The sequence below is a fragment of the Leucoraja erinacea genome, chromosome 4, assembly GCF_028641065.1.
Source record: "Leucoraja erinacea ecotype New England chromosome 4, Leri_hhj_1, whole genome shotgun sequence".
In the NCBI taxonomy this organism is placed as follows: Eukaryota; Metazoa; Chordata; class Chondrichthyes; order Rajiformes; family Rajidae; genus Leucoraja; species Leucoraja erinaceus.
Window position 1 is genome coordinate 98,370,614 of NC_073380.1, and position 20,082 is coordinate 98,390,695.

At 44.3% G+C, this 20,082-nt stretch overlaps 1 protein-coding gene across 2 annotated transcripts; it reads left to right on the forward strand.

Annotated features, from left to right (window-relative positions):
• The first annotated feature begins 4,094 nt into the window (after positions 1–4,094).
• On the forward strand, positions 4,095–18,787 carry LOC129696715 (uncharacterized). 2 transcript variants are annotated; one of them, XR_008723389.1, is made up of 2 exons: positions 4,095–5,345; positions 17,276–18,787. XR_008723389.1 is itself a non-coding variant. In XM_055634843.1 (2 exons), the coding sequence occupies exon 1, from the start codon at positions 9,763–9,765 to the stop codon at positions 10,687–10,689; it is 927 nt and encodes a 308-aa protein (XP_055490818.1). In that variant the 5' UTR covers positions 5,364–9,762; the 3' UTR covers positions 10,690–15,349; positions 17,276–18,787. The 2 variants fall into 2 exon arrangements, 1 of the variants encoding a protein (XP_055490818.1); XM_055634843.1 differs by lacking the exon at positions 4,095–5,345 and adding an exon at positions 5,364–15,349.
• The last annotated feature ends 1,295 nt before the right edge of the window (positions 18,788–20,082 follow it).

Genomic DNA, 20,082 nt, shown 5'->3' on the forward strand with positions numbered 1-20,082 from the left:
TCCCGAAGTCCACAGGCTGAGCTTGGCGGAGATTCACACTGGCGGCCCTCGGCAAAGGGATCCCAGGACTCCGCAATGTTGAAGTCAGCACCGCCCGCGGCTAGAAGCCCCGCAAACCACAGCTCCACGATGTTGAAGCAGCAGGCCCAGCACTCCGGAGCGTCAAACGCTGATCCCAGGTAAGGCATCGCCCGCTCCTCGATGGTAAATCAGTGCTGCACCGCTGCTGAAGCTCTGATCAGTCTCCGGCATGAAAGGCCAGCCCATCCAGTTGGTAGGCCGGGGGAGAGGGGGGGGTGGCGAAGATGCGATTCGGGGAATAGTCGCACCCTCGCAAAGAAGCTTGAAGAGGGCGAAGGAGTCACTGAAATGAATGCACATTGATGTTTAGAATTGAGTCAAATTATGAATTTTAAATTCTGTCAAAGATAGGCACAAAATGCTGGAGTAACTGTGGGTCAGGCAGAGAATAGAAAGGTGAGGTGATCACCTATCTGTTTTCTCCAGAGATGCTGCTGAGTTACTCCAGCATTTTGTCTTGTCTTTGGTAGCGACAGGGCCTGGACAGCTTGAGAGCCCATTGTGATTGGTGCACTGTGAGAGGCATTGTGACATCATCACTGGATGCTCCCTGAGAAAGCGCTTTAGGCTTTTTTGGAACTTTAAATCATCAATAACTTCGGAAATATGGGTCAGAATGCGACGGGAAGATGTTTATCGCTTCGACGGGAAAAATGTGAGTAGAATATGTGAAAATGAGAAGGCTGTAGCCTAGCGTTTGGAAGAAGATAGGAAAAAGCAGAGTAGAGTGTCATTGCCGGCACAACAAAGAGTTTTAATAATATATAGATTGTAAATTCTTGCTGTAGAAACAGTACAACAGCAGAGGTAGAGGGATAATATTTCCTTTGTGTTGAATGATGCTGCTTTTTCATATGTTTGCAGCAAACAGTATTCATTATCTGCCTTACAGGTGATGATAAAGTCTTTGGGGAGTCATTCTGCACAGAATGTCCAGCCTCTATTTCATTTGCATGCCTGAACAAGTTACATTTCTTGAGAATGATGACCACTGAAGGATGTGCTATAGGATTTGGGGAAGATATTTCTTTAAAACCATGACACCTGACCCTTCAGATTCCAGTGTGCCTCTCCCCAGGGTGACTAGCAGAGGTTAGATCAGCCTTCTTGAGGGTAAACCTGTGAAGAACAACTGGCCCAGAAGCAACAAAAGCTTTTCATTGTACCTCGGTACAGGTGACAATAAACTAAAGTGATTTATAACTGAATTCCATCTGAGTGACTCCAGGGCCCTGTGAACCTTCTTTGTTCCTGTATTTAAATGTTCTTGCCTTGAAGGCCACCATAAAATTTGCATTCCCAAATGCTTGGTATACCTGAAAACTTGCTTTCAGCGATTGGTGTGCAAGAACACCCTGGTCTTGCTGCACCTTTCCTTTTTTGCAATCTATCACTATTTAAGTAATAATTTGTCTTTCTGTTTTTAGAAACAAAGTGGGAAACTTCACAAAATATTCATGTTAAACTGCATCAGCCTTGCATATTCCCACTCATCCAACTTGTTCAAATCACATTGTAATCTCTTTGCATCCTTCTCACAGCTCCCCATCCTCAGCATCAAATTTGTGTTGACTGCAAACTTACACATATTTAGATCCCTCACATAATCATTCACATATACTATGAATAACTGGTCCAACCTGCTCCAAAGTCTTTGGAAGATCACCATCAATTGCCGACTATTTCCAGAGTCACTTTCTTTAGTACTTTGGGATATAGATTATCAGACTCGGGATTTGTCTGCCTTTAGCTGCATTAATTTCCCCCAAACTCTTTCTTAACAATTGCAACTTCCTCCAGTTCCTTCCTCTCTCTGGACTCTTGGTCTCCAAACATACTTTGGAGATTAGGTGGTCAAGAATGAACTGCAGATGCTGGAAAATCGAAGATACACAAAAATGCTGGAGAAACTCAGCGGGTGCACCAGCATCTATGGAGCGAAGGAGATAGGTAACGTTTCGGGCCGAAACCCTTCTTCAGACTGGTAAAGTTTCGGGCCGAAACCCTTCTTCAGTCTGAAGAAGGGTTTCAGCCCGAAACGTTACCTATCTCCTTCGCTCCATAGATGCTGCTGCACCCGCTGAGTTTCTCCAGCATTTTTGTGTACCATACCTTGGAGATTACCTGTGTCCTATTTTGTTAAGACAGAACCAAAGTATATGTTCAATTGTTCTGCTCTATCTTTGTTCCTTATTATAATTTCCTAATTTTTGACTGTCGGGGTCTCAGAATTGTGTTTGCTTATCTTTGTCAGTGCAGCCACTGGGACAAAGCAGGGTATGCAGACAAAGAGACTGAAGTAAGTCAGGAAGTGAGAAAGCAGTGCATGTAGCAGGAGAAGAGAGACCAATGCTTGCAGATCTGAATACTGACCAGGTGCAATGAAATAGGGTGGTAGATGTAGCCAGGAGCATGGAGATGTGTAAAACATAGCCAGAGGAATAGTAGGCACTGCACAATGCCAGAGGATGAGCAAGTCAGTGGAGGCAGCAAGAGGGATAATGAACAATTAATGAGCGTTTATGCAAATGCAACATGGCCATGCTGGCAATTTCATGTAGCCAGTGTGATAGACAGCACCTACGCAGCTGTGAGCAAGCAGGGTGTTAGAAACATAGCAATTAGGTGCAGGAGTAGGCCATTCGGCCCTTCGAGCCTGCACCGCCATTCAATATGATCATGGCTGATGATCCAACTCAGTATCCCGTACCTGCCTTCTCTCCATACCCCCTGATCCCCTTAGCCACAAGGGCCACATCTAACTCCCTCTTAAATATAGCCAATGAACTGGCCTCAACTACCCTCTGTGGCAGAGAGTTCCAGAGATTCACCACTCTCTGTGTGTGAAAAAAGTTCTTCTCATCTCGGTTTTAAAGGATTTCCCCCTTAAGCTGTGACCTCTTGTCCTGGACTTCCCTAACATCGGGAACAATCTTCCTGCATCTAGCCTGTCCAACCCCTTAAGAATTTTGTAAGTTTCTATAAGATCCCCTCTCAATCTCCTAAATTCTAGAGAGTATAAACCAAGTCTATCCAGTCTTTCTTCATAAGACAGTCCTGACATCCCAGGAATCAGAACCGTCGCTGCACTCCCTCTATGGCAATAATGTCCTTCCTCAGATTTGGAGACCAAAACTGTACGCAATACTCCAGGTGTGGTCTCACCAAGACCCTGTACAACTGCAGTAGAACCTTCCTGCTCCTATACTCAAATCCTTTTGCAAAGAAAGCTAACATACCATTCGCTTTCTTTACTGCCTGCTGCACCTGCATGCCTACCTTCATGATGGTGTACCATGACACCCAGGTCTCTCTCCCCCTTTCCCAATCGGCCACCATTTAGATTTATAGTCACCAAAATGATAAGGGCCACATTATACTGCATCTGCCAAACATTTGCCCACTCACCCAGCCTATCCAAGTCACCTTGCATTCTCCTAGCATCCTCCTCGCAGCTAACACTGCCCCCCAGCTTAGTGTCATCCGCAAACTTGGAGATATTGCCTTCAATTCCCTCATCCAGATCATTAATATAATGATGGGTTAGCAGTAGATACAACTGGTGGAGGGAGCAGGAATAAAAGTAAATGCTAAGGACACTCAGTAGGTCAGATCCAAGACTATCAGAACTGGGAAAGAGAGAAGCAAGCTGCACGGAGTCACCCAGGGTAAGGAATCAAAAACGATAGGACATATGTTTATATGAGGGAGCAGGATTTAATACAAAACTGAGAGGGCAGCTTTTTCAGACAGAAGGTTGCGGGATTATGTAAGGCTGCCAGTTGAGGCAAATACTATGGTTCAAGAAGGAACTGCAGATGCTGGAAGATCGAAGGTAGCTGGAGAAACTCAGCGGGTGCAGCAGCATCTATGGAGCGAAGGAAATAGGCGACGTTTCGGGCCGAAACCCTTCTTCAGACTGGGACTGGGGGGGGGGGGGGGGGGGAAAGGAAAAAGGGAGGAGGAGCTCGAGGGCGGGGGGATTAGACAGCTCGAGGGTTAACGAAGGGGAGGAGACAGCAAGGGTTAGCAAAACTGGGAGAACTAAACGTTCATGCCATCCGGACGCAAGCAACCCAGGCGGAATATGAGGTGCTGTTCCTCCAATTTCCGGTGTTGCTCACTCTGGCAATGGAGGAGACCCTGGACAGAGAGGTCGGATTGGGAATGAGAGGGGAAGTTGAAGTGCTGAGCCACCGGGAGTTCAGGTAGCAAATGCTATGATAGCTTTAAAAAAAAAAAAAAAACACTTAGAAACATAGATAGGAAGAATTTAGAAGGATATGTGTCAAATACAAGCAAGTGGGACTAGCTGATTTGATACATCTTGGTCGGCATGGACAAGTTGGGCTGAAGGGTCTGTTTCCATACTAAATGGTGCTATGATTCAAAGTTAGTTTAGGTGGCAGTTAAAATCAGGATAAGCTTCTTTGAGTAATACATTGCTCATTGAAAGGTTGTAGGACATGCCCACCAGGGAAACTGCAAACTACACACAGACAGCGCTGGTGGTTAGGATCAAACCTGGGGCTCTGGAGCCATAAGACAGCAGCTCTACTGGAAGCACCATGCATTATGTTTGAAAGGAACGAAAGAAATGTAAGGTACACAAAAAAGCTGGAGAAACTCAGCGAGTGCAGCAGCATCTATCGAGTGAAGGAAAAAGGCAACGTTTCCGGCCGAAACCCTTCTTCAGACGTGCAAATCTGCCTTTGACATGCAAGTCTGCCTTTGATCAATAATGACACATAACTGAAATTCCACCTTATTTACACATTGCAGTGCAAATGGAAATTTGCTGGCTGATGTGCCTTAACAAACAGTCCTAGGTGATTCCCAATTCCAAACGGTACTAAAAATAAAAAAAAAATTTAAACAACCAATATGGTGGCAGAGAAGTGGTCAGTTCCAATGAACACAGAATGAAAAGGTAAGTTTCTAAAGTTGAAGATTTGTCCTAGCACAATATAAGATGCCGTTCCTCGAGCAAGCATTGCATTTCAATCCTGAAGGCAGAAGGAAAGGTCAGAAGGGGTGTGGGATGGTGAAATAAATGGCGAAGCTCAGGGTTTCCCTGATGAACAGAACACAGGTGCTCCACAAACTGGTTACCCAATCTGTTTATTTCTCAGATATAGAGGAGACCTAATTTTGAGCATCGAGCACTGTACACTAGATTGGAAGAAGTGCAAGTGAATCAGTGTTTCACCTGGATCATCCTTTGCACTGTGGGAAGAGAAGAGTCAGAGATGGACTATGTAAAGGTGAGAACTTGTGGAAATTGTCAGCCTAGGGAACAGAGAGCAGCACATCCACTAGGGGTGCAGATTGGCCATTCAGCTCATTGAATAGAGTGAGGTATCTATCCACAGCCAGCGAGCTAAACAGCCAGACCAAGTTAATGTCCCAAGATAACCACACAGATACCAGTTGATTGTGGCTGTAACACTATTCTGCTCTCTGATTATTTTTTTCTTTCACTGCTCGTTATGTGTGTGTCTTTTTTCGTACTCATGTCTAGTATGATTTGACTGGACAGCATGAAAGTCAAAAATGTCACTATCTCGTGACAATAATGAATCAATACCAATACCAAAGGGACTGTACATACAGCAGAGGGGTTAGATACCCATACACAGAGACAGACTGCAGAGACCACAACACAAACACTGGATAGAGAGCAGTATAGGCAGCTGGGGGACAGAGTACATTTATTAAGGGACACAGTATTAAATGCATGCAGAAGTATATAAGGCAGCATTTGCAGCCAGTGAGTAGAGAGCAATTTATTGAGTCGGGGAGTTAATGAGTAGTGCACAAAATACACACCTAGGTGAATAGATAACAATGTATTCATCCAGGGCGACAGAGAGCAGTTTATACATTTAAGGAGGCAGGCTTATACACCAGGGTATAGAGCAAAGTACTTTCAGGTGAGAGGTTTGAGATTAGTGTATAACAAATTCCAATAGATGATCTGCATTTCAAAGTTTTGAAAGAAGTGGCTATTGGATGACTAACGGGTAATGGCGAGTCAGGGTACATGAGGGAGATTTAAATTCTGATTGAATGTTGCCAGAAGAGTAATCTTGCTCTGAACATCTGCAAGATCAAGGAATTGACAGTTACCTTTAGAAGAGGACAGCTGAGGATCCACAAACTTGTCATTGTCGATGGGTTAGTGTAGGCGAGAGACCAATTTCAAGTTCCTAGGCATGCACATCTCTGAATACCTGTCCTGGGCCCAGCACATTGATGTAATCACAAATGCCCATCAACGCCTCTATGTTCTTAAAATATTGAGGAGATTTAGTATGTCGACAAATACTCTCTTGAATGTCCACAGGTGTATGGTAGAAAGCATACTGACCAGTTGTATCAAGATCTAGTTCAGCAACTCGAATATCCAGGAATGAAGATGACAGAATGGTAGACACTGCCGAGTCCATCACAGGTACTAACGTCCCCACAATCAAAGGAATCTATCGAACATGCTGCCTCAAAAAGGCAACCAATATCATCAAGGACTCGCATCACTCTGGCCATGCTCTCATTTCATATTAGGAAGAAAGTATAGGAGTCTGAAAACCGTGATCACCTGGCCAAGAATAGCTTCTTCCCAGCAATCATCAGGTTCAATCACACAATACTAACTTCAACTATGAACTTCTTTAGACTTTACTTGCACTAACGACTGCAGGTTTTTTTGCACAAGTATTGTTTAGTATATTATTAGTTTAGAGATATAGCAAGGAAGGCCCTTTGGCCTACCGAGTCCGCACCAACCAGTGCAGGGGAGAGGTATGTTTTTTTTTTGCCTTCACAGCGAGGAGAAGGTGCGCTGTGAAGGATGTTTGTGTAAATTGTGTTGTGTCTTGGGTCTTTTTCGTTTTGTATGTATGACTGCAGAAACGACATTTCGTTTGGACCTCATCGGGGTCCACACGATAAATAAATTGTATTGTATACCCGCACATTTACACTATCCTACACACACTAGGGACAATTTACACTTATACCAAGCCAATTAACCTACAATCTTGTACTTTGGAGTTGGAGAAAACCCACGCGGTTACGGGGAGAGTGTAAAACTCCATACAGACAGCACCCGTAGTCGCAATCGTACCAGGGTTTCTGGCGCTGTAAGACGACAACTCTACCGCTGCACTACCGTGGTTGTTAATTTATTGGGGTTTTTTGTTTATTATATTTAATCTGTGTGTATTGCCTTTGCCTGTTACTCCGCTGCGAATAATAATTGCATTGTTCCGTTGTTGGTGTATATGACGACATGACTGTAGGGGTGACCTGTATAGTGGGGAGGGATTGACAAATTGGAAGTATAAAGATGGAGTTGAAGGGGAAGTGAGTACAGGAAAAATTACAAAGACTCCCAAATTAATGGAAAGGAAAGTTTGAGAAGGGATAAGAGAGTAAGGTCAGGGCCAATTGTGAGAGGGGAGGTGAAAACGGAGGACAAAGTGTTGTGTATGAATGCACGGAGTATAAGAAATAAAGTGGACGAGCTCGAGGCTCAGTTAGAAATTGGCAAGTATGATGTTGTGGGAATTACAGAGACATGGCTGCAAGAGGGCTGGGAGCTGAATATTCAAGGCTATACCTTTAATCGAAAAGACAAACCGATGAGCAGACGGGGTGGGGTAGCTCTGTTGGTGAGGAATGAAAATCAGTCCCTTGCAAGGGGTGACATTGAAACAGGAGATGGGGAGTCATTGTGAATTGAATTAAGGAATTGTAAGGATAAAAAGACCCTATTGGGATGTACAGGCCCTCAAACAGTGGCCTAGATATGGGGTGCAAGTTGAATCGGGAGTTAAAATTGGCATGTAGTGAAGGTAATGCTACGGTTGTTATGGGTGATTTCAACATGCAGGTAGACTGGGAAAATCAGGTTGTTACTGGACTCCAAGAAAGGGAGTTTGTGGAGTGCCTCCGTGATGGATTCTTAGAGCAGCTTGTATTGGAGCCTACCAGGGAGAAGGCAATTCTGGATTTAGTGTTATGAAATGAAGCAGATTTGATAAAGGAACTTGAGATTAAGGAGCCATTAGGAGGTAGTGACCATAACATGGTCAGGTTTAATCTACAATTGGAGAGGGAGAAGGGTAAATCGGAGGTGTCAGTGTTACAGTTGAACAAAGGGGACTATGGAGCCATGAGGTTGGAGCTGGCCAAAGTTGACTGGAAAGATACCCTAGCAGGGATGACAGTGGAACAACAATGGCAGGTATTTCTGGGAATAATACAGAAGGTGCAGGATCAGTTCATTCCAAAGAGGAAGAAAGATTCCAACTGGAGTAAGGGGCGACCGTGGCTGACAAGGGACGTCAGGGACAGTATAAAAATTAAAGAGAAGAAGTACAATGTAGCAAAGATGAGCGGGAAGCAAGAGGATTGTGTAATGTTTAAAGAGCAACAGAAGATAACTACAAAGGCAATACGGGGAGAAAAGATTTGGAACGAAAGTAAGCTAGCCAAGAATATAAAGGAGGATAGAAAACGCTTATTTAGGTATGTGAAGAGGACAAAAATAGTTAAGACCAAAGTTGAACCCTTGAAGACTGGAAAAAGGTGAATTTAATATAGGGAACGAAGAATTGGCAGATGAGTTGAACAGGTACTTTGGATCCATCTTCACTAAGGAGGACACAAACAATCTTCCTGATGTACTAGTGGCCAGAGGATATGGGGTTGACAGAGGAACTGAAGGAAATCCACATTAGGCGGGAAATGGTGGTAGGTAGACAGCTGGGACTGAAGGCTGATGAATCACGAGGGCCTGATGGTCTGCATCTCAGGGTACTTAAGGAAGTGGCTCTAGAAATCGTGGATGCATTTGCGATAATTTTCCAATGTTCTATTGATTCAGGATCAGTTCCTGTGGATTGGAGGGTAGCTAATGTCATCCCATTTTTTAGGAAAGGTGGGAGAGATAAAACGGAATTATAGACCAGTTAGCCTGACATCGGTGGTGGGGAAGATGCTGGAGTCAATCATAAAAGATAAAATAGCCACACATTTGGATAGCAGTAACAGGATCGGTCTGAGTCAGCATGGATTTATGAAAGGGAAATCATGCTTGACTAATCTTCTGGAATTTTTTGAGGATGTAACTAGGAAAATGGACAAGGGAGAGCCAGTGGATGTAGTGTGCCTGGACTTTCAGAAAGCATTTGGTAAGGTCCCACATAGGGGAATAGTGGGCAAAATTAGGGCACATGGTATTGGGTGGGGGCGGAGTGCTGACATGGATAGAAAATTGGTTGGCCGACAGGAAACAGAGTAGGGATTAACGGGTCCCTTTCAGAATAGCAGGCAGTGGCTAATGAGGTACCACAAGGCTCGGTGCTGGGACCGGAGCTATTTACAATATACATCAATGATTTAGATGAAGGGATACAAAGCAATGTTAGCAAATTTGCAGATGACTCAGAGCTGCTGTGAATTTGGAAGCAACAGCAGGAGAAGATAAGCAAGATAAAACACTGATTGGCTCTAGCCCAAGTGGGAGGAGAGTTAGAAGTGAGTCAGAGGGGGGAAAACAGTTGAAAACTGAGGAATTTGGTTTGTAAATTGGTAAATTAGGCAATTTATCAGTCAATATAAACAAGACGGCTATTGGGGAGAGGCACGCTGGAGAGGGAGAGACGAAAGAAGGAGATGTCAGGCAAGCTGATTCAGTGTGATGCTTGCAGTATGTGGGAGGTCAAGGACACCGCTGGTGCCTCTGGCTGCTACAAATGTGAGAAGTGCATCCAGGTAGAGCTCCTGAAAGACCGTGTTGGGGAACTGGAGAAGCAAGTGGATGACCTCGGGTTCGTCCGAGAAACGGAGTCTTTCCTCGACAAGTCCTACAGTACGATTGTTACATCTAAGGTACTGGAAGAGAGAAGGTGGGAGACGGTGAGAAAGGGAGGGAAGCATGGAATGCCAACGTCCCCGGGTGTTGTACCTCTTGTGAACAGGTTCACCGACTTAGAAGCTGTCGGGACTGAGGACGTTTTTACACTGAGCGGCGGACTGGCTTGCGATGCAAATAGGGCTGTTGAGCCAAAACCAAATAGACCAAAGTCAGGCAACGCCATTGTAGTGGGAGACTCCATTGTGAGAGGTACAGACAGGAGTTTCTACGGCAACAGACGGGATGCGAGGATGGTGTGCTGCCTTCCTGGTGCCAGGATCCAGGATGTCACGGACAGAGTGCAGAAAATCCTCAAGGGCGAAGGTGAGCAGCCAGAAGTGGTAGTGCATGTCGGCACAAACGATGTCGGAAAGAAGGGGATGAATATTCTGCAGTGTGACTTTAGAGAGCTCGGAAAAATGCTGAAAAGCAGGACCTCCAGGGTTGTTATCTCCGGTTTGCTTCCAGTTCCTCGTGCTGGCGAGAGCAGGAACAATGAGATACGGGACCTGAATGGGTGGCTGAGGAACTGGTGCATGGGGCAGGGATTTAGATTCTTAGATCACTGGGATCTGTTTTGGAGTAAGGGGGAACTGTACAAAAGGGACGGATTGCATCTTAACAGGTGGGGGACCAGCATTCTGGCAGGCAGGGTTGCCACTGCTACACGTGTGGTTTTAAACTGAACAAAGGTGGGGTGTTAAATGGGATAGTGGAGGGTGGAGTTAAAGGGAAAGGGTTTCTTAAATGAGTGAGCGGAGAGACAGAGGGGTGTAAAATGAGGGTAGAAGCAATAGGTAGCAAGGTGAAAAGTAAAAGTGGCAGACAGACGAATCCAGGGCAAAAATCAAAAAGGGACACTTTTCAACATAATTGTATAAGGGGTAAGAGTGTTGTAAAAACAAGCCTGAAGGCTTTGTGTCTCAATGCAAGGAGCATTCGTAATAAGGTGGATGAGTTGAATGTGCAGATAGCTATTAATGACTATGATATAGTTGGGATCACGGAGACATGGCTCCAGGGTGATCAAGGCTGGGAGCTGAACATCCAGGGATATTCAATATTCAGGAGGGATAGTCAGAAAGGAAAAGGAGGTGGGGCAGCATTGCTGGTTAGAGAGCAGATTAACTCAATGGAAAGGAAGGACATTAGCTTGGAGGATGTGGAATCGATATGGGTAGAGCTGTGAAACACTAAGGGGCAGAAAAAACTAGTGGGAGTTGTATACAGGCCACCTAACTGTAGTAGTGGAGTTGGGGATGGCATCAAACAGGAAATTAGAAATGCGTGCAACAAAGGTAAAACAGTTATAATGGGTGACTTCAATCTACATATAGATTGGGTGCATCAAATTGGCATGGGTGCTGAGGAAGAGGATTTCTTGGAATGTATGCGGGATAGTTTTATAAACCAACATATAGAGGAACCAACGAGAGAGCAGGCTATTCTAGACTGGGTATTGAGTAATGAGGAAGGGTTAGTTAGCAGTCTTGTTGTAGGTGGCCCCTTGGGCAAGAGTGACCATAATATGGTTGAGTTCTCATTAGGATGGAGAGTGACATTGTCAATTCAGAAACAAGGGTCCTGAACTTAAAGAAAGGTAACTTTGAGGGTATGAGACTTGAATTGGCCAAGATAGACTGGCAATTGATTCTTAATGGGTTGACAGTGGATATGCAATGGAAGGCATTTAAAGACTGCATGGATGAACTACAACAATTGTTCATCCCAGTTTGGCAAAAAAAAAAAATCAGGGAAGGTAGTACATCCATGGATAACAAGGGAAATCAGGGATAGCATCAAAGCAAAGGATGAAGCATACTAATTAACCAGAAAAAGCAGCCTACCAGGGGACTGGGAGAAATTCATAGTCCAGCAGAGGAGGACAAAGGGCTTAATTAGGAAACGGAAAATAGATTATGAAAGAAAACTGGCAGGGAACATAAAAACTGACTGCAAAGGTTTTTATAGATATGTGAAGAGAAAAAGATTAGTTAAAACAAATGTAGGTCCCTTGCAGTCAGAAACAGGTGAATTGATCATGGGGAACAAGGAAATGGCAGACCAATTGAATAACTACTTTGGTTCTGTCTTCACTAAGGAAGACATAAATAATCTGCCGGAAATAGCAGGGGACCGTGGGTCAAAGGAGATGGAGGAACTCAGTGAAATCCAGGTAATCCGGGAAGTGGTGTTAGGTAAATTGAATGGATTAAAGGCCGATAAATCCCCAGGGCCAGATAGGCTGCATCCCAGAGTACTTAAGGAAGTGGCTCCAGAAATAGTGGATGCATTAGTGACAATTTTTCAAAACTCTTTAGATTCTGGAGTAGCTCCTGAGGATTGGAGGGTAGCTAATGTAACCCCACTTTTTAAAAAGGGAGGGAGAGAGAAAATGGGGAATTACAGACCAGTTAGTCTAACGTCGGTAGTGGGGAAACTGCTAGAGTCAGTTCTTAAAGATGGGATAGCAGCACATTTGAAAAGTGGTGAAATCATTGGACAAAGTCAGCATGGATTTATGAAAGGTAAATCATGTCTGACGAATCTTATAGAATTTTTCGAGGATGTAACTAGTAGAGTGGATAAGGGAGAACCAGTGGATGTGTTATATCTGGACTTTCAGAAGGCTTTTGACAAGGTCCCACATAAGAGATTAGTATACAAACTTAAAGCACACGGTATTAAGGGTTCAGTATTGATGTGGATAGAGAACTGGCTGGCAGACAGGAAGCAAAGAGTAGGAGTAAACGGGTCCTTTTCACAATGGCAGGCAGTGACTAATGGGGTACCGCAAGGCTCAGTGCTGGGACCCCAGCTATTTACGATATATATTAATGATTTGGACGAGGGAATTGAATGCAACATCTCCAAGTTTATGGATGACACGAAGCTGGGGGGCAGTGTTAGCTGTGAGGAGGCTGCAAGGTGATTTGGATAGGCTGGGTGAGTGGGCAAATGCATGGCAGATGCAGTATAATGTGGATAAATGTGAGGTTATCCACCTTGGTGGCAAAAACAGGAAAGTAGACTATTATCTGAATGGTGGCCGATTAGGAAAAGGGGAGATGCAACGAGACCTCGGTGTCATGGTACACCAGTCATTGAAAGTAGGCATGCAGGTGCAGCAGGCAGTGAAGAAAGCAAATGGTATGTTAGCATTCATAGCAAAAGGATTTGAGTATAGGAGCAGGGAGGTTCTACTGCAGTTGTACAGGGTCTTGGTGAGACCACACCTGGAGTATTGCGTACAGTTTTGGCCTCCTAATCTGAGGAAAGACATTCTTGCCATAGAGGGAGTACAGAGAAGGTTCACCAGACTGATTCCTGGGATGTCAGGACTATATGAAGACAGACTGGATAGACTTGGTTTGTACTCGCTAGAATTTAGAAGATTGAGGGGGGATCTTATAGAAACTTACAAAATTCTTAAGGGGTTGGACAGGCTAGATGCAGGAAGATTGTTCCCGATGTTGGGGAAGTCCAGAACAAGGGATCACTGTTTAAGGATAAGGGGGAAATCTTTTAGGACCGAGATGAGAAAAACATTTTTCACACAGAGAGTGATGAATCTCTGGAATTCTCTGCCACAGAAGGTAGTTGAGGCCAATTCATTTTTAAGAGGGAGTTAGATGTGGCCCTTGTGTCTAAAGGGGTCAGGGGGTATGGAGAGAAGGCAGGTACAGGATACTGAGTTGGATGATCGGCCATGATCATATTGAATGGCGGTGCAGGCTCGAAGGGCTAAATGGCCTACTCCTGCACCTATTATCTATGTTTCTATGGCACAAATCTGGGTGGCAGTGTGAACTGTGAGGAGGATGCTATGAGATTGCAGGGTGTCTTGGACAGTTTGGGTGAATGGGCAGGTGCAGTTTAATGTGGATAAATGTGAGGTTATCCACTTTGTTAGCAAAAACAGGAAGGCAGATTATTATCTAAATGGTATCAAGTTGAGAAAAGGGAATGTACAATGGGATCTGGGGGTCCTTGTTCATCAGTCAATGAAAGTAAGCTTGCAGGTTCAGCAGGCAGTGAAGAAAGCGAATGGCATGTTGGCCTTCATAACCAGAGGAATTGAGTATAGGAGCAAAGAGGTCCTTCTGCAGTTGTGCAGGGCTCTAGTGAGACCACACCTGGATTATTATGTCCAGTTTTGGTCCACTAATTTGAGGAAGGACATTCTTGCTATTGAGGGAGTGCAGCGTAGGTTTACAAGGTTAATTCCCGGGATGGCGGGACTGTCGTATGCTGAAAGAATGGAGCGACTGGGCTTGTATACTCTGGAATTTAGGATGAGAGAGGATCTTATTGAAACATGTATGATTATAAAGGGTTTGTACACGTTAGAGGCAGGAAACATGTTCCCGATGTTGGGGGAGTCCAGAACCAGGGGCCACAGTTTAAGAATAAGGAGTAAGCCATTTAGAACGGAGATGAGGAAACACTTTTTCACACAGAGTTGTGAGTCTGTGGAATTCTCTGCCTCGGAGGGCGGTGGAGGCCGGTTTTCTGGATACTTTCAAGAGAGAGCTAGATAGGGCTCTTAAAGATAGCGGCGTCAGGCGATATGGGGAGAAGGCAGGAACGGGGTACTGATTGGGGATGATCACATTGAATAGCGGTGCTGGCTCAAAGCGTTGAATGGCCTACTCCTGCACCTATTGTCTATTGACAATTCAGGTAGTGGATGCTCTGATTAGCATCTTCCAAAATTCTATTGATTCCTGCCATTAGAGGTAAGCACTGCTTAAGGAAGTAGGATAAGAGAAAACAGGGAACCATTAACTTGATATTGTGACATTGTTGGTGTCATCAACTGTCGGGGAGATTGTATTAAGACACTTAGAAAATAATAATGATTGAGAAGAGATATGGATCCATGGAAAACAAAAATCATGTTTAATTCATCTATTAGAATTCTTTGAATTGATAAAGACATATGAAACAGGATTAGAATGGGTCCTTTGGCCATTCTCCAAAACCATGCTGATCTCCCACCGCAGTGTCATTTTCAGCACTTTCCCACATCTGTTAACTGCATAAATTCACGACTTTCCTTTAATTTGACAGTGACTGAGCTTTCAGGCATCCAGGGCAGAGAATTCTACAGCTTCACCACCGTCAGCGAAGAAACCTCTTCACATCCTAGTCCAACATGGCCTGTCCCGTTCATGCATCCAGACTGCCAAGCTGTTCAAGAATTTTTATTTGTTTTTTCTCATTCTCTATACTTAGGAGAAGAAAAAAAACAGTTGCAGTCTATTAAATCTCAACTCATATTGGCAAAATCACCTTTAGAACCAGCTACTGCAATTCTTCAATGGCAAGCACATCCTTTGTTAGGTTAGAAAACCAAATTGTACACTAGTGCAATCTCACAGAGACCCTATACATTTCCAACAAGATTTCCTCTGCTCAAAGCCATTGTTTCTGTTTAATATTTTCGACATAAAAGACCATAAATTATAATTTGCACGTTCCCGGCCACTGTCATGGGTCAGCAGTTCTGTTTTTCTCTTCCTCTTTTCTTAAATAGTGGGGCCACATTTGCTTCGCTCCAAATCATGGGAACCTTTATAAATACTTTAAAAAGTGAAGCCAAGTATGAGCCCTTTACAAGCAGAGACCAGAGACAAATGCTTGGAAGATGATAACTACCATCTCTTTTAAAACTCTGGGATGTACTGTAGATCATGAGATCCTGGAGATTATTAGCCTACAAGCTCACAGAATCTATTGTTCTATTTTTTGACCATTACTTCGTTCCTTCAGTCCTCATATTCGCTAGATTCATGACTCTCTGACGTGTCCAGCAGGTTTTGTGTGTATCCTTACATAAAGACAAATGCAAATTAACAGCTTAATTCCTCTGCCATTTTCTTATCTCATAGAAACGTAGAAACTAGGTGCAGGAGGAGGCCATTCGGCCCTTCGAGCAAGCGCCACCATTCATTGTGATCATGGCTGATCGTCCCCTATCAATAACCCGTGCCTGCCTTCTCCCCATATCCCTTGACTCCACTAGCCCCTAGAGCTCTATCTAACTGTCTCTTAAATCCATTCAGTGACGTGGCCTCCACTGCCCTCTGTGGCAGGGAATTCCATAAATTCACAACTCTCTGGGTGAAAAAGTTTTTTCTCACCTCAGTCTTAAATGACCTCCCCTTTATTCTAAGACTGTGGCCCCTGGTTCTGGACTCGCCCAACATTGGGAACATTTTTCCTGCATCTAGCTTGTCCAGTCCTTTTATAATTTTATATGTTTCTATAAGAACCCCCTCATCCTTATAAACTCCAGTGAATACAAGCCTAGTCTTTTCAATCTTTCCTCATATGACAGTCCCACCATCCCAGGGATCAATCTCGTGAACCTACGCTGCACTGCCTCAATCACAAGGATGACCTTCCTCAAATTTGGAGACCAAAACTGTACACAATACTCCAGATGTGGTCTCACCAGAGCCCTATACAACTGCAGAAGAACCTCTTTGCTCCTATACTGAAATCCTCTTGTTATGAAGGCCAACATTCCATTAGCTTTCTTCACTGCCTGCTGTACCTGTAAGCCAACTTTCAGTGGCCAGTGTACAAGGACGCCCAGGTCTCGCTGCACCTCCCCCTTACCTAACCTAACCCCATTGAGATAATAATCTGCCCCCTTGTTTTTGCCGCCAGACTGTGGCCCCTGGTTCTGGACTCACCCAACATTGGGAAAATTTTTCCTGCATCTAGCTTGTCCAGTCCTTTTATAATTTTATGTGTTTCTATAAGATTACCCCTCATCCTTCTAAACTCAAGTGAATACAAGCCTAGTCTTTTCAATCTCCATTTTAAATTCTCTGCTAGTAAGGCTCATAATTGGCTTCACTTTTTAAATACTGATAAAAGTCCCTATACTCTTCTTATGTTTCTTACCTGTGTAGCTTCACATTCTTCTTGCCTTTGCATATTAATTTCCTCGTCTTCCTTTGTTGAATTCTAGAATGTTCCCAATGCCGGTCCCCTTCTAATTCTGGCAACTCACCAAAACTTCTTTTAATTTAACACTTATCCTTAATTTATCTAATCAGCTGCTGAGTAATCATTTTCCTTTTGTGATTTTCTGCCTAAAAGGAAGAAATATTTGTTTGCTTCTCGTGCACTATTTCTTTAAATGCTAACCTTTGCCCATCCATTGTCACATGTACTCTCCCAATCAAAGACAGTTAAATCTCCCAACATACCTTAATAGAAGGGAAACCTGAGAAACCATGTATTTGTTTTCACCAGTGGAATGGCAGTGAAGAGAGTCAACATCTTTAAGTTCCTGGAGTGCACATCTCGGATGATTTGTCCTGGGCCCAGCAGGTTGATTAAATCACAAAGAAAACTTCTACTTCCTTAGAAGAATTGGAAATTCAGCATGTCACCGAATACTGTATCGAATTTCTGCAGTTATAGTGGAGGGTGTACTGACTGGTTGCATCACGGCATGGTTTGGTCATTCGAAAGCCCAAGAACGAAGGGGGCTACAGAAAGTGGTGGCAATTGTCCTCCATAACAGGTATTGACCTCCCCACCATTGAAGGGATCGACAGGAAGTATTGCATCAAGAAAACAGCTAACATCATCAGACCCCCACCACCCTGGCCATGCTCTCTTCTCACAGCTACCATTGGGGAGATGATACCGAAGACTGAGAACTGTGACCTCCAGGTTCAAGAACAGTTTATTTGCATCAATCATTGGGTCCTCGAAACACCTTTCACAATCCTAACTACAGCCTACTTCAGTACCAAACTAGTATGGACTTTGTACAAGGTTGCACTATGTATTTAATCTTTTAAACTATTATTGTTTGGTTACCTCGTATAACTGATGTTATTGCATTACTGTTTATGTATATTTATTTGTCATGTTGTGGCTTCAATGTGCCTTTAAAGTCAAGTCAAGTTTTTTTGTCACATACACATACGAGATGTGCAGTGAAATGAAAGGTGGCAATGCTCGCGGACTTTGTGCAAAAAGACAAACAACCAAACAAACTATAAACACAGTCATAAACACACACATTTTCTTTTACATATAAAGCTACAGGAAGTACGAGTTTCATTGTTCTGATTGGATGCATATGACGATTAAACACTCTGGCATCTTTTATCTCCGTTTGCTACTTTAAAGGCCCTAATTGTACATTGTTCAAATCCAAAGGTAAAATAGTACACTTTATGGTCACACTCCCTAAAGGTCCCTTGACAATAACATTATTAGTCAGCAACTGCTTCAGAAGCATAATTGCACATCATTTTCTGATTCCTGCAAAGCCATCCATCAAATCGGAAATAGGAAAATGTCATAAAATAGGAAATGAGAAAGGAAAGGTTTAGAGGGATATGGATCAAGCGTAGGCACATGGGACTAGCTTAGATGGGGCATCTTGGTCAGGATGGGTGGGTTGGGCCATAAGACCTGTTTAAAAAGTCTGGCCAGTAATGGGGCAAGAGAGATCCTGTAGCTGGGAACCAGATAGATCTGGAACCTGGTGCAGTGGATGGCAACTGACAAGCAAGGGTCTGAAGCAAGAATGTGAAGAAGGGTCTGCACCAGAAACGTCACCAATCCATGTTCTCCAGAGATGCTGCCTGACCCGCTAAGTTACTCCAGCACTTGGTGTCTTTTTTTTTTGTAAACCAACATTTGTGGTTCTTTGTTTCGAAGGGTCCTTCACAGCCTTGTTGATGTTCTAGAGTGACCCAATTGGCCATGGTTTTCTATTATGAAAATAAAAATGATTTGCACACACTTAGCGCTAGAAAATAAAGCTTCCTGTCTTAATTTTGAGGTTACAATTTCAATTTATCTAAACCTTTCTCGATTATCCTTTAATTTGCTCTTTCTCCTGAGTCATATTCTCTTCATATCAATGTAATTTGGAAAAGTTCTGAAGATAGATACAAAAAGCTGGAGTGATTCAGCGGGACTGCAGTTCCTTCCCTGCATGTCTAAATAACCATATAACAATTACAGCACGGAAACAGGCCATAGAAACATAGAAATTAGGTGCAGGAGTAGGCCATTCGGCCCTTCGAGCCTGCACCGCCATTCAATATGATCATGGCTGATCATCCAACTCAGTATCCCGTACCTGCCTTCTCTCCATACCCCCTGATCCCTTTAGCCGCAAGGGCCACATCTAACTCCCTCTTAAATATAGCCAATGAACTGGCCTCAACTACCCTCTGTGGCAGAGAGTTCCAGAGATTCACCACTCTCTGTGTGAAGGCCCTTCTTGTCCGCGCCGATCACTTAAGGGCCTGTTTCACCAGCATGCGGCGAGCGCGACCCAACGTGGTCGCTTGAGCCGTACGGCCTCGCGGGGCTGGTCCCACTTGGATTGCCGGAGCCGTATGAAGTTGTGCGGGGCTGGTCCCGACATCGCGCGGTGCTCCGAAAAACTGACACTGTCCAAAAATTCCGCGCAGCAATGGCCTGTCGGCCCGCAGCCGCATTGAGGCCGTACGCAGCGCCTCGGCGGGAATATGCAGCGTCTTGACGGCGTACACCTAGCGCGTGGCTTTGCGCGATGACGTCACCGCCCAGTGTGCCATTGCGTGATGACGTAACCACCCACCGCCGTGCCACGTCCAAATTCAGTCGGCCCACCTCCTGCCCAGCCGATTGGTGAGTATGATGTCGGGACCAGCCCCGCACAACTCCAGACGACTCCGCGGTTGGAAGTGGGACCGGCCCCGCGAGGCCGTACGCCTCAAGCCACCAACTTTGGTCACGCTAGACACATGCAAGTGGGACAGGCCCTTTACTCTCACCTAGTCCCATCTACCTGCACTCAGACCATAACCCTCCATTCCTTTCCCGTCCTATCCAATTTATTTTTAAATGATAAAATCGAACCTTCCTCCACCACTGGAAGCTCATTCCACACCGCTACCACCCTCTGAGTAAAGAAATTCCCCCTCATGTTACCCCTAAACTTCTGTCCCTTAATTCTCAAATCATGTCCCCTTGTTTGTTCAACCAGACGTGGTGCTTTTTGTTCTTTGCAGTTGTTTACTTGTTTCTGTGGTGCATGGTTATGG